Genomic DNA, 15,460 nt, shown 5'->3' with positions numbered 1-15,460 from the left:
TTGACTTAAGATAGAAATTGAAAGCACAGAAAAGATTATGGTTCAACTCTTTCAATAACTAAATATTAATATTTGTCAATAAAAAAAGAACAAAAATGTGTACTAAAAATTTAAATTTTGACAGGTTATAAAATTCACAAATTTGTCTTAAAGCCTTGGTTATAGATTAAATCAAAATATATATTTTAGCATCCAGCTAAAACCTTTTATAAACAATGATATTTTTATTAATATTTACACAATATATATACAGAATTTTTTAAAAGTGAAGCATAATCTCAAATCTTATTTTTAGACTAAGGATACTTTTTACTTAAAATAACGAATAAAAAATTAATATTTTTTTTAGGTTTAAGTTAATTCAGTAGTTATAACCAGTTTTTGTTATAGAATAAATGTTGATTACATTAAAAAAAACTCTGGATACTTTTTTATAAATAAACATGTGATATTTTTAATATATTTATAATTTATTATAACTCTATATTAATCATAATTTAATTTTCTATTGGTATAATGTCCCCTAAAGGTAGAATTTAAATGATAATAATTTTATATATAGTATTATATTAATATCTGTATTGTAAAAGTCACCGTAATTTATATTTATGTTTGACTTTTAATGAATTATTTACAAGTTTTTAATGATTATTGTAATACTTTCAATAATTAAAAATAATAAAAAATATTGATAATAGTTGATTTTTTTAAGGTTCATTGGAAATATATTGTATAAATGTAATTATTATATTCGCGATAATGATCTGGTTTTACTTTGTTTGAAAAATATTTGTTAACTCTTATATTGTAAGAATGTTGGTAGTATAAAGAATAATTATTGTATTGTACTACGGTAGGATGACAACGGGTCGGGTCGGGCACGGATAGTGTCTACTCGCAACCCGATCCGACAAAAAAAATTCACCCACTATTCGCATGGATACTCGCTTAAAAAATATCCGCGGATATTTTAAAATCCGCGGATACCCGTAAATATTTAAAAATATATATTTTTATAAATTATTAAAATAAAATTTAAATAAAATTACAAAAAATATATAAAATATAATAAAAATTTAATTAAATATACATTAAAATTTAATTTAATCTTATAAAATATAAATTAATATTAATTTTGATTAAATTTAACTTAATAAAATATAAATTTAATTTTTATTTTTACGAGTAGTGGATATCGTACGAATAGTATAATACCCGCACCCCGACCCATTTATAAGCGGGTATTAAAATACATGTTACTCGCTACCCGCAGGTAATAAATATCCGCGAATACTAACTATTCATCGCATATATCCGCGGACGCGGATTTTTTTGCCATCCATACGTTAGGGTATGTATAGAAAGAAAGTCTCATTTGCAAAGACATCCTACATTTATTAAATTTGCATACTCATGCATAAAATGAATTTTAGATGATAAAAGTTGAATGAAATTACTAAAGCGAAATTAATGTGAAGAAACACCATTACGACCATGTTATCGTAAGCTAATCATGTCATATAATTATGAAAGGAACAAAAACCATTTACTATCGTACTATATATATATATATATATATATATATATATATATATATATATATATATATATATATATATATATATATATATATATATATATATATATATATATATATATATATATATATAAAAGTTTCAATTTTTTTTTTAATGAAAGACTATAAATAGATATTATATACATTATCTTTAATACTGTGTAATATTTTAATTAATGAGATAATCCAGTATGTTACAATTATTATGATGATTCAATTAAATTCACCTTAATAAGTTTGTAAACGTTTTTAAGTTTTTACTGTACATAAAATAATTCTGTACTAATACGATTACATAATTATTCTTCTATATTTTAATTTAATGATTTTATAATTAAATACATAAATTTTCTAGCCATATTATTATTTTTATTTATCTTGAAAAAAGAAGTTGAAGTAAAAATTAACTTTTTTTTCTTAAAATAAAAATTTTTATATTTTTTTCATTATTAAATCAAAACAGTCGTAAAGAAAATAAAGCAAATGTTAAAAATGATAAAATTGTGTATAACAATTTTTTTAAGTAAAAATTGTGTCAAGATCAATTTTGTACTCTCGAAAGCATTAATGAAATATTATTCCTTTAGTTTTGCTTATTAAAATTTAAAAAATTACAACAACAAAAAACAAAAACAAAAGAGAGAGGAAGCATTTAAAACTTGCTCTAAAAGAAAAACAAAGTGAAATAACAACAAAAATGGATCCCTTAATCTTCAATTTCAAAAGTGAGAGAGTTCAAACTGAAGCATGTTGTGTTCAAGCTAACAACATCTTTCTTATCTGCAAGAACACCAATCAATAATAACAACACATAAATATAAGAAACGATACTTTAGTCCACATAAATTTTTATATTTATGTTGTGTCCACACAAATTTCTATATTTATTTAACATTATTTTCTTGTTTTTTTAAAAAAAATATATAAAATTTTTTTTATCATCATTTTATCCTAATTATGTGGGTTAAATAAATATAAAAATGTGTCATCCAACCATTACTCATCTAATTACGTATCAATGTAAAAGTTAAATTTTTAATTGAAAAAATTGAAACAAATAAATAGGAGATTAACAAGAACATGCCTCGGGCAGTTTCTGTCGAAAAATAACATCCAACCGTGCATCGAGGGTGTTTTCCAGCACAATCTTCCCATCCTCTGAGGCCAACACTATTCCTCCAGAGCTTTATTGAAACATTTGAGAACACACATGAGTTAGGTTTAACGCAATACTAAAATTATATTATTAGAGATTGAAGATTGTGTTCATGAAAAAAAGTGCACATATAGTGTTTGTTATAATGACAGACAGGTAAAAACTAAGAAAAGAAGATACCAAAAAGGTTCGTGGGAATCCGTGGCAGCATTTTTCTTAGGTGGTGGTGGGAGATAAACACGATCATCAAGGGTAATTTTAGGGGCTTGCACGTTTGCTTTCTCTGAATATTCTTTTTTGGCTTCCTCTATCAACGACTCAACTAGCTTACGATCACTCTCTCTGCATCTTATCAGCACAGATGGTTCCCTCAAGCGTAGTAAACCCTACAACATATACAACATTATAAGATTTTGTGTTTTGTGCAAAAAACCAAATACCATAATTATATGACTGTGCTTCAAATACCTGAATAATCATGTCTCTGACGAGTTTTTTGTATACTTTCTTGTCATTTGAGAGACCCGAAAGACCCGTTCTAGCAGCGTCCTTCATGGAATTCACTGCATCATCCTGTGCTTGAAGCACTTTTATTCGGGATGTATTCAATTGTGTTGAGTATTCACTGTTCATGTAATGAACAAGTTTTGTGAACATTTTAAAAATTTGTACGTGAAATCATTGATAATTTGTGATCAAAGGGTATGAAAAACGAAACGCACGAGCTTACATTTTTCTACGAACGTCAATCTGTTTGGCTTTTCGTTCATACTCTTGCTTGATTTTTTTCTTTTCAGCTTCAAGTATTTCCAGCTTCTCGATATTGAATTCCTGCAACGAATCAAAACAATGTGATTAATAAATCAAAATCCCCGAAGATAATAATAATAATCATCATATCAAGAAAGCACTAATATTTTCAAAAGTAAAGATCTAAATACAAACCATTCAATAAAACATCAAAACAGTAATATTTTCAAATTTAAAAAACAAAAATAAAATGTTCATATATACTTCTTCAGCAGCAACGGATATTTCATTAGCTTTCTCCTCGGCTTCTTGGCGGATGAACCTGATCATCTGCTGGATCTGCCTTGAAACATCTGCGTCCTTCATCTTTGTTTTCAGATTCAAAACCTGGGAAGATGTAATGAACTTTTTGATGATTTTTCAAACAAAAGAATGAAAAGAGAGAGAAAGGAAAATGTAACTATGTTTTAGTTTAATGTTTGTGTTATAATAAGTAAGTAGTGAGAAGTTTAAAAGGAGAGGAAAAACATATACAAAGCTGATAGAGCATTTATTTCGGTCTGTTTAGGAATTGGATCTTGAACAAATTTAACCTATCTTTGGAATTTTGAACAAGCAAAACAAGGACAGAAGAGATTAAAGAGAACAAAAGGTAATTAAACAAATATAAAATAAAATCCTCCTATTATATCCTTACGACATTTTTTTGTCCTTAAAAAAATCAGCAATTTTGACATTTTGTGAAAAAATCTTTAACAATTTTACATGGTCAATTTTAATTACTTGTCAAGATTTTACATCTAACATAGTTATATATTTGACAACTGATAATAAGGAATGAAATTAAAAAAAAAATACATATACATGGAGACTAAACTGCAAAGTTTACTACATATATAAAACCTATATGCGTAATTAAATCATTGAATATCACACTATGGCATATTACTTGAAAACACAGGGAACACACATCTCATGGCCTCTTAAAAAAAATAAGAGTATTGAAATATAATTAAAAGTGACGATTTAAAATATACTATAAAAATTAAAGCATAAAATAACGTAATATATAAATATTAAAACGAAAATCTGTCAATAAAAATATCAAATTAGTAAGTACTTTTTATATCCAGTGGTCTTTTATTTTTTAAGTTTTTTTTTTAATTATGTATGTTTTTTAAAATACCTACCAAATTGATCATTATGCAAAAAAATATTAAGTAATAGACTCAATATAACGACTTGTACCACAATTATTTAGTTCATTCAATTGGGTCTCTAGCGTTTTTTAAAAAATTAATTAATTCTTTTTTGTAAAACATATTCGTTTGATTTCTCGTGTGAAATTGACCATGACCCTAGTTGCATAATAAAAACGACTAACACAATATTGATGTGGTAGTTAAGATAGATATGTGGCAAATTGAATCTCTATATAAGTTAATTTTCTTACACCCCTCATTCGTAATTCATAGTCTTTTGTCTCTTCCAAATAGTGCTGTCAAAATGGGTTAAAACCGTAAACCAATCCGACTCACTACGGGTTTGAGCCGGGTTGTTGGAAAAAAATGCAAAATTTTTTGTGAGCCAATTTTGACCTGGCTCACTAAGAACTCGACTCACACGGGTTGAACCCGTGGTGGGTCGGGTTGGCTCACCAATCCACCTATTTTTTTTTAATTAGAACAAATTAATTAAATTAATTATTCAAATCTTATTTTTTTATTAAAATCAAATTAATTAAATTAATTATTCAAAATGCACAACTTTTACTTAGCAATAGAGTCTTTTCGCAACTTTATGTTAGAATATATATAACAATATATTTCTTTTGTTTCATTTTCTTTTATATCAATTGGTCTAATTAATACTGTTTCAATTTGATAATCAAAGTAACATGTTATAAGAATCTCATGGAAGAAGAGGGTGAAAAAAAAAGTTAATTAAGTGAATCAATGAGGCAACCCGTTTAACTCACCAACCCGTGGTGGGTCGGGTCGAGTTTAAATTTTTTGGCTCGTTAATAAATGAGTCGGGTTGGATTGACTCACTAAGTGACCAATCCGTGGTGGGTCGGGTTGGGTCGGGTCGGGTTACCCATTTTGACAGCTCCACTTCCAAACAATATGAACACACTCTTTTCTCTACATAAAAGGAACTAAAAGGACAAAAAAAAAAGTGAAATAAAATTATAATAATTACTATATTTTATAATTCACAAATTTTGTTTACTTTATTTAATTACCAGTTAAATAGTCTCATAAAAAATTAATTTTAGTTTGATATAGTTTTAATTAGGGTTAAATATGTTTTTAGTCCCTAAACTATTGGTCGTTTCTAGTTTTCGTCCCTCTTTCAAAGTAAGGTACAATTTGGTCCTCATTCTTTTCGAAACGTTGGTTTTAGTCCTCGAAATTTTGGTTTTAGTCCTCGTAAACTAAACACTGTTTAAAAATTTGGTCCTCATTTAGTAACAAATGAGGACTAAAACCAAAATTTCGAGGACTAAAACGAACGTTTCGAAAAGAATGAGGACCAAATTGTACCTTACTTTGAAAGAGGGACGAAAACCAGAAACGACCAATAGTTTAGGGTCTAAAAACATATTTAACCCTTTTAATTAAATATAAAATATAACCAAAACCAATGTTTTAGTTTAAATAATTTTTTCTGATTTTATTATTAAAAATTCTTAAACAATCTATACCTCTATATCACTGATAAAGGAAATCCGGGTACACATTTTTTTTTCCTTAGTAACTACTTTTTAAATTTAAAAAAATATTTAAAATGAAAAACCATTTCTCACTTTTACCTTTTTAATAACTAATTTTAATTCAAATAATAAAAAAATTGTAAACACACATGTATGGATGACAAAAATACTTGTGCTCATGAGTATTTGTGGATAAAATTCACAATGGATAATTGGTACTCAAGGATAGCGATAACGGGTATTCTAATACTCGCTTATAAATGGGTCTGGTGCAGGTATTATACTACTCGTACTCGTGGATTATATTTTATTTATATTATATTTTATATATTTTTTATAATTTTATTTAAATTTTATTTAAAAAATTTATAAAATATACTTTTAAAAATATTTGTAGGTACGTGCGAATACCCGCGAATTTTAAAATACCCATAAATCTTTTTTAAACAAGTATCCACGCGAGTAACGAGTGAATTGCAGTGGGATTTTTTTTCCGAGTTAGATAGTGCCTAACCCGACCCTATCTTCTACCCAGCCTAACCGTTGTCTTTGCTACATGCATGTAATATGTGAATCGCTTTTATGCACACCCTTCAAACTCTTTCTCTTTGTTTTGATTTAAGTAGAAGTTCCTCCATGTAGTTTCATCTTAATTTCATCTCATCTTTTCCCCTTTTATTCTTGGCTAGGATTTGTAACACAACCAAAAGAGGACAACTTCTCAAACTCCATTTGTCTCGTATCATCTTAGTGTAAGTGAATGTATATGTCCCCTTTTCTTTTTCGTTGAGCCACCTTGGAGTCACATTTTTCTTTTTCGGGTGTCATTAGAAAGTTTACTGGGAATGTGACTCCAAACCTTTGGAGTACTCACTTTAGTTTTTTCATGGTTTTAGAGGTACCTTGAAGCTTGCGAGTCTTAGAGCATCTTAGCAAAGGTGGATTATGTCCAACTCATGAGAGTTAATTAAACTTTTCCATGTTGTGGTTTTTTTATTTTAATTACCTGGTTGTGTTTTCTTAAGATGGCAGTGGTAGTGTAATTCTGAAAATTTAGCTTGCTTAGAGTTTCATTGTTTTTGCTTGTTGAATTTGTCTTTGTATTTGCATTGAATGAGTGTTCAAATGTGTTGTGTGATTTTTTTTAGAAAATTAAGTGTGTGTTTGAAGTTAACTTGTGATTTGGTAATATGATTGGATTGGATGTTTTACTTAAGTAATCAGAACAACATAAAACATGTTTTTAAAATAAATCGTGTTAAGAAAAATAAGAGAAATACCAATTTGATCAATGGACAAATTAAAACTCTACATTATCTACATGTGTTGTTATGACCATGAGTGTTACAAAGATAATGCTTAAGTGTCAACCTTAAATTTCAAAGTCAACATGAATAAAGTATACAATAAAATTCATTTAAAATTCATGTAAATAATACATATTCATACCTAAAATCAAATATTATCTTCTTATTCACGTCTAAATAATCTATCGTAACTAGTTTCATTTGCTCAAATTTAAGTTATTTATTCCTGAAAATTTAAACCTTATCAATAATTTAAACATATCCATAAACCAATAAAAATTCATTTTATCTTAAAAATAACAAATGCAAAATCTCTAATATCTATGCGGGCAAAATTTCTCAAAATCAACTTAATAAAAAAGACAATAAGAAACCTATTTTGAGATCAATTGTGAAAAAAACAAACTTACTTTGTTATCTATTACATGCTATAAGACGATACAAATTTTTCAAAAATATAAAAGAAGATAGAAAAAATAGAGAGAATATATTTTAAAGATATGGTGATTTTTCTAGAATAAAAATTAGTTGATTAGTTTTTTTTTTCTGTTTCCAAACCTATACTTCAATAATAAAATATTGATATTTTATCTCAACTAGATTAGTTTTAGTCTTAAACAATTAAATAGAAATTTTTTTACACAATTTGTTCCAGAAAAGTTAGATTTAAAAATTAAAAGAAATTAGAATTTTGACCTTTCTAAGAATTAATTCGCGACTATCTTATTTTGCATCGGAAAGATTTTAAATGTTGTTGTCAATTATTATTATGCTTTTTCTTATACTATTAACGAGATCATGATGATAATTTGATTAAAGAGATAATTAGTGATATTATTTTAATGAATAGAGGACTCGTTAATTTTTTTTTTTACTTTTTTTTTATCAATACAAAAAATTGAACTCACATATTTTCACTAGTTTAAACAAATAAAACAAAATTGTGACCAACTTCACTAATAATTCAATTTTCAAAAATAAATAAAATTTATTAAAAAGCGGAAACCATTCTCCTACACGACACGAGAGAGAAGCGAGCGAAAAGATGAATTTACGAAATCTATAAATTCCTGAACCGAGCTAAAAGGAAATGTTTATATTGTTTTGGTTCCGTTTCATTTCCGATCATAACTATAAGCCTTGCTGCCAGTTTTCGTGATCACTCTCAGCTGCACCGTGCTCATAGATCCAGCGCCAGGTGGTAACATTGTTCTTATTTCTTGCACATTTCGTTCCTTCGCAATGATTTCGTCTCGCTTTAGTTTTCGTGAGCGATAATTTCTTCCTTTTGTGTTTTGATTTGCTAAAAGAGATCCATCTGCACTTAATCTTGTATCATTTTCGCTCTAATTATGCGTGTTTGGGAATGTAGCCATTTTGATAGGATCAGGACGCCTATATAGGCTGCATGAGATTTGAGTCATCGTTGATTAGATTTAGACTCCACCGCATGGAATGTCTTATGTCGCTGTGTTTGGTTGCGTAGCTTTAGATTCGACAGAGTCAATTATAAATGCCGTGAAAACGAGCGATTTCATTTTATGTGGTTCTGTTTTTAGCTACTTTTGTTCCCTTGAGATGACAAACAATGAATTCTCAAGGCGGTCTTCCAAGGGTGTGTGATGTGAATTACGTTAGTCTACTATAAGAAAGAACTATGGCGCAAACTTCTCAATAAGTTATAAACTTACACAAAACAACTTGTGGAGCATGTGATAAGATATCTTCTGCAAATCAACTTCTATGGAAGTTAGTTTAACTTTTTGGAAAAACTGATTTTACCTTTCTTCCTACAAACGCACGACTTGCACCTGTGTAATAGCTGCCATTTTATGAATGAGTTTACTGTTGAACTTTTGAAATTACAGCATTTGTTGTTGATATTTTTCACTTAATAGACTTGAACCTTGATCATTTACACTGTTTCCTTTTTTTGTCAAGTGTCACTGTTTCTAGGTGTTGGTATTGGAGAATATATATGGTGGAATTTTTTTTAAATAATTTGTTGAGTTGATTGCTTTTCATTTTTTGGTTAATAACATAATGTGCCTGATTTCAAAAGCCCAAAGATATGCAAGGGTTGATTCTAGACCTGTGGGAACTTTGCCTTTACAGGCTTTTTGATTTTGCAAGCTTTCTCAACAATGACCGGATAAAGCTAGGGGGTGTTCATATTGACTACTATAATTGTATATTTGACATCAGGATCTGGCGGCTAGCGGCTGCTAACAACATCATGGATTTATTTTGCAGATTCAATTTGACACTGGAAGCACTCCCTCATCTCAAAGATCAAGTGAAAAGATGGTAACACTTTTGTCTCCTTACAGTCCCCTGGTTAAATATTGAAGGACTTGCTTGATTTGCTTGACTATTTAACATTAATTATTTGATTTTTCTTCCACTAAATTCTTTGAATTGTCACTTCTTTTACTTTTTATAATATATTTTCTTTGTACTAACTCCAATTTGTTATACATCTAGTTTTAAACCATGATCTCGAACTACAGCCCGAAGGAGCCTTCTAATATATATTTTTTTCTGCTTTGAAATTGAAATCTTGTATAAATATTTCCTCTGCATCCTCTGGTAACATTGAAGTTTGAATTTGCTTCAAGATTACTCTTAATTTTGGATCTTCTATGTGTGTTGTTTTTTCTTATTTTCATCTCAATTCTAGCTATGCTGTTTTGAATGTTTAATTTAATCCTAAATTAATGTTGGCCTTGACTGTCTGATCAATTTGCGTGTCAAAGGCCAACTGGGTGTTACTAAAATGCGGGGTTGGGATTAGATTTAGACAGGTCACTTCTGTAACTGAAAGAAGTACTATTTTTTTACTTAGGAAAAATAATTCAAATGGAGGGAAATGTTATTCTCTCTTTCGATCTATTATTGACTTTCTTTATGATCAATTAAAACTTTGTTTTACTTGTTGATCAGGTTGTCCTTGCTGCATCCATTGTGAGCAAATCTGGAAAAGGTGAGTTTTTCGTAGCTTTCTACTAAAGTCCCTGAACTTTTCCTTTGAAAGAATAGTTGGCTTCTTCCTTTTTAGTAATTTGAACCTGAAAAACAGGCTATATGGTCTTAGGAACTAAAAAACATATATATTAGTCTGATATATGGTTTTAGGAACTAAAAACCATATACATTAGTTTGTTGATATGTAGGAATCTACTCTCAATACCATATCTTTTGATTTGGTTTGTGTTTCCTGATTTTTAGATAACCAAGAAACTAATATATGATGTATACTCCTATTGTTAAATTTGGTACGCATAATCTACATTTAGTCTATTTTTCTTGTATCTGTAATCTATCTTCCCTTTACTCTCCGTCAGCAACATAAGTGGAGTTACGAAATCCTTTTCTACTGAATAACTCAATATGTTAAGTTGTGTATGTTACTCAAATATTATATCTTATCAATTGGTCCATTATTTAATATTGTCAAATTCAAGATTAATTTTTAGTTTGTTCTGCAAAGCTTAATTTGCATCGTTTATAATGTTGAATTTGGTGGTGTACCTAAACAGAATGGATTCAACATCTATGCTCTTTTTTACCAGCGCACCATTTTGTGTTATTTGCAGTGCTAGTTTCTAGACAGTTTGTGGACATGTCTCGTATCAGAATTGAGGGTCTTCTAGCAGCATTTCCCAAGTTGGTAGGCACCAGAAAGCAGCACACATTTTTTGAGACGGAGAATGTACGCTATGTTTACCAGCCAATAGAAGCACTCTATCTACTTATTATAACAAACAAAAGTAGCAACATACTGGAAGATTTGGCAACTCTGAGACTCCTCTCCAGACTTGTATCCTTTTTTTATGCTTTATGTTTAATGTATTATGCCATTAGCTCAATTTCTTTTTAATTGCTTGGCTTTGTCTTGAACTTGGTGAGACTCGCTGCCCTGAATTTAGATTTGTTTTGTGCCCTTGTCTACTCATTTTGGTTTTCTTTTAGAGTTTTAAAGGTACAATAATCAATGTAGGATTTTCTTAGACATGGCATTTAGTATGTTAATTTTTATAGGAAGGTTCAGGATGGTTTAGGATTGATCAATTGGTTAGTACTGCAAGTTTGGGATCTTCTTAAACTTTATCGGTCAGATTAGAGTCATTTAATATCTATATATTCTTTTGCCAAAATATTGTGCTTATAGTTATAAGGCTTAATTATGTTTCAAATCCTTCAACAAATTGAGTATTTTTTATTCAGTTCCTATTTTTTATTTATGTATTGAGTACTCAATTAGATTTTTTAATTTTTTCATTAACTAGGTGATATAGCTATTATCTTGTCATGTCATCTTGCTTACTTATCTTCACATGTTAAATAATGACATCGTCATGCTCTTCAATGTCTTACATGTCATCCCCTAGATTGACCAAGAGGATATTGTCATTACCACTATTGGTGTAGGTGTTGATAGTATCCAACACTTTTTCAATGAAAGCAATAAAAAATTCTTGTTGTTTTACATTAACTGCAATATCGTTTTATATTAACTATAAGATCTCACATTTCTTAACACGTGAAAATAGGAGATCACGAACAAAGGGTAAAATAGCAGCCACGTTATCCTCTTAAATAGAGACTCTACTAAAAGTATCCAAATTTATAAGAGACTTAAAAGTTCATCAAGCATAGTTATAATTAGTTCATTCCTTAATACTTTTTTAGGTGCCTGAATATTCTTACTCCCTCGATGAAGAGGGTATTTGCGAACATGCATTTGAGTTGATTTTTGCATTTGATGAAGTCATCTCTCTTGGGCACAAGGAAAATGTGACTGTTGTACAAGTTAAGAACTACTGTGAGATGGAGAGTCATGAAGAGAAACTGCACAAACTTGTTATGCAGAGCAAAATCAATGAAACTAAGGATGTTATGAAGCGGAAAGCTAGTGAGATTGATAAAAGCAAGGTATGATTGGAGGGACTATGTTACATTGTTTAATATTCTAGGAGTGACATTATTTGTTCAAATTAATGTATGTTTTCTGCAGGTTGAAAAGAACAAAGGGGATAAAGGGGGATTTGGTCCCTTACAGTCACTAGGCTCTGGAAAAATTGAAAATAGCCTTAGTGATTTGAGCATATCTAGCAGCGGAACTGCTTTTGGAAGTGGCTCTGGTCTCGGATTTAGTTCTGATGTTGATTCCTTTCCTACCAAGTCTAAAGGTTTGGTCTTCATGAATTTTCATGAAATATTCTAGAATGCTTCTAACTGTAATAATGACTGGAAAGGCCATCGCAACATGTTGTATCCTGGCTGTGGTTTATTCTATATCCAAATTAAGATTTTCATCTATGTAGTTGTGTATTATTCCCATCCTTAGGTCGTCCTACATCATCTGCTACTGCTCCACCAAAAGGTCTTGGAATGAAGCTTGGTAAATCCCAAAAGGCAAATCAGTTTTTGGAATCATTGAAAGCAGAAGGTGAGGTCTTTCTTGAAGATGTTCAGCCAAAACTTGGCCAGTCTCAGGCAGCTGCCCCACCACCTACGGATCCCATCACTTTAACTGTTGAAGAGAAACTAAATGCGACACTAAAGCGAGACGGTGGAATCGGTAATTTTGATGTTCAAGGCACAATGTCCCTCCAAATTCGCAGCAAAGAGGATGGACATATTCAAGTTCAGGTATCACATTCTCACTATCTCTTTCTACCTCGACGTGTCTCCAGTGAGCTTCTGGTTTTCATAACTTTTGGTGTGCCTTAGTAACTTGAAAGGATCTTTTCGTGAACAACCATTAACTAATACAGTTGGATTACAACATATCAGTCTTAGTCTTCTGTCTTGCATGAAAAGAACTCACAGTTATGAATGAAGCATGATGTCATCATGACAACTAGGACAAAAATAAAAGGAAGAAAAAAAAGAAGGTGGATCAGATATATTCAGTTACGCACAAAGGACGAAATGATGTGGAAGATACTGGCGGTTAAAATTCCTGCAGGATGATATTAGTGCTGCTTCCGTAGTTTGATTAATATGAAGTAGTTTGGTGCTTTCGATATGTCATATATTGTTAGTTAGAGTTTAACTGAACAATTTTCGTCAGCATGTATTGTTAGGGTTTCTTGCTTGAGACGATTTTTAATTCAAAAATCAATTCTAGAGGACAATTAAAATTATGAGCACTTGCGTACTATGCCATGTTTTTACAGGTCCAGACTGGTGAGAATCAAGCCATTATTTTCAAGACACACCCCAACATGAATAAAGAATTATTTGCCAATGAAAATATACTAGGCCTAAAGGATCCCAATAGACCTTTCCCCACTGGTCAAACTGGTGGTTCTGAAGGTGTCGGTCTCTTAAAGTGGAGAATGCAAAGCACTGATGAATCAATGGTACCGCTGACAAGTGGGTTTACAACTGCTTTTCATATGGTCCACTATTTTGTATTTGTATTACCGCATTAATAACGATGCCTGTTGCAGTCAACTGCTGGCCTACTACTTCTGGAAACAATACTTCTGTCAGCATCGAGTATGAGGCTTCTTCAATGTTTGATTTGCGGGATGTTTTGATTTCAGTACCTCTTCCATCTCTTCGGGAAGCACCATCTGTTAACCAGATTGATGGGGAATGGAGGTGTGGGATTTCTTTCTTTACTTTTTTCCCTCTGAATAAATGTCAGGGCCAACATTTTTGTGGTTTGCATTGGACATTGCTGCAAATGAGCCGGTTTCTATTAAAATCAATATGTGTTATGTTAACGGTTGGCAATCTTTGAAATGCTGACCGTCTTTGGATGAATTAGAAAGCTTCACAGAATCAACTCTGCTCCCCTCCCCTCCCAAGATCACCATCGGTCGATGACTCAGCATACATATTTTTTATGTTGTGAAATTATTTTATTTTACTGTTTCTTTCTCTCTCTCTTATAATCCCCTATAAAATTGGTTTTACAGGTATGAGTCCAGGAATTCCCTTTTAGAGTGGTCTATCCTTCTGATTGATAATTCAAACCGCAGGTATGCTAAATCTTGGATGATCTTTTTAAAAGTTAACGTGCAGTATTTACTACTATGTTAAACTTTTCAACTTGCTTTGTCTGACGTAATATAATTTCAGTGGATCAATGGAATTTGTTGTTCCGCAAGCTGATGCATCAGCATTCTTCCCCATTTACATTCATTTTATGGCAACAGATACATTTAGCAAACTGAAGGTTTGTTTGTATTTTCAAAGTTAAATCCGAAACATTTATTTGCTGGGCAATCTTATATCATTTAATTCAATTCATGTGCCATCATCTAAAATAATGGATTATAATTGACATGCCATTTTTGAATATCGATTGAATGGGAGCTTACACTTACGCATTCACTTCTCTTTGTAGGTCACCAACACCATACCGCTAAAGGGTGGTAATCCTCCTAAATTTTTTCAGCGGACACAGTTGATCACAGAAAACTACATGGTTGTGTGATTCATTTTCTCCCTCTTGAGGCTGAACCATGACAGGTTGGCTTTTACCAATGCGATTCTTTTACCAAAGGGTTTTCCTTCACCACGTTGCACCATTTATTAAATTCGACTCAGTTTATTTGCAAGCGCAGTCCAAAGTAAGAAATTTCACAATTTGAAACTTAAAAATCTCTTTTTACTTCTTACCTTCTATATTTTATACGGTGGGATGCCATTCCCATCTCTCTGTCCTCTGAATTTGAGAATGGAATAAATAAAATATGTTGTTACACCGCAAAATAGGCAAAAGTTCTCTTTACTTTATAAGAGAAACTAATCAGACGCGCTCCTTCAAAGAAATCATGCATGAAAAACCACTACTGATGGTGGATTTACAATATTGGCCTGATTAATTGAGTTTAATTTTTATTTTACTCATTATCAAATAAAGGATTTTGTACTGTTATGATTAAAAATATTATCTCCAATTTTAAGTAATAATATTTATGAAAAATAAATAA

At 30.5% G+C, this 15,460-nt stretch overlaps 2 protein-coding genes across 2 annotated transcripts; one reads left to right on the top strand and one right to left on the bottom strand.

Moving 5' to 3' along the window:
- Positions 1-2,282: 2,282 nt before the first annotated feature.
- LOC108339468 (V-type proton ATPase subunit E2) lies at positions 2,283-3,960 on the bottom strand. The gene is made up of 6 exons (XM_017576596.1): positions 3,747-3,960; positions 3,463-3,563; positions 3,201-3,357; positions 2,913-3,118; positions 2,657-2,760; positions 2,283-2,356 (listed from the first exon to the last, which is right to left on the bottom strand). The coding sequence occupies exons 1-6, from the start codon at positions 3,846-3,848 to the stop codon at positions 2,283-2,285; spliced, it is 744 nt and encodes a 247-aa protein (XP_017432085.1). The 5' UTR covers positions 3,849-3,960.
- A 4,584-nt stretch (positions 3,961-8,544) lies between these two features.
- Positions 8,545-15,257, top strand: LOC108339728 (coatomer subunit delta). Its single transcript, XM_017576927.2, has 12 exons — positions 8,545-8,703; positions 9,759-9,812; positions 10,449-10,488; positions 11,102-11,325; positions 12,198-12,440; positions 12,523-12,697; positions 12,856-13,160; positions 13,691-13,889; positions 13,967-14,120; positions 14,441-14,503; positions 14,604-14,700; positions 14,872-15,257. Exons 2-12 carry the CDS (start codon positions 9,810-9,812, stop codon positions 14,959-14,961), a joined length of 1,593 nt encoding a protein of 530 aa, XP_017432416.1. The 5' UTR covers positions 8,545-8,703; positions 9,759-9,809; the 3' UTR covers positions 14,962-15,257.
- The last annotated feature ends 203 nt before the right edge of the window (positions 15,258-15,460 follow it).

The sequence above is a fragment of the Vigna angularis genome, chromosome 5, assembly GCF_016808095.1.
Source record: "Vigna angularis cultivar LongXiaoDou No.4 chromosome 5, ASM1680809v1, whole genome shotgun sequence".
NCBI lineage: Eukaryota > Viridiplantae > Streptophyta > Magnoliopsida > Fabales > Fabaceae > Vigna > Vigna angularis.
The sequence above is the reverse complement of the archived record's forward strand: the minus strand, read 5'-3'. Positions and strand labels throughout refer to the sequence as shown.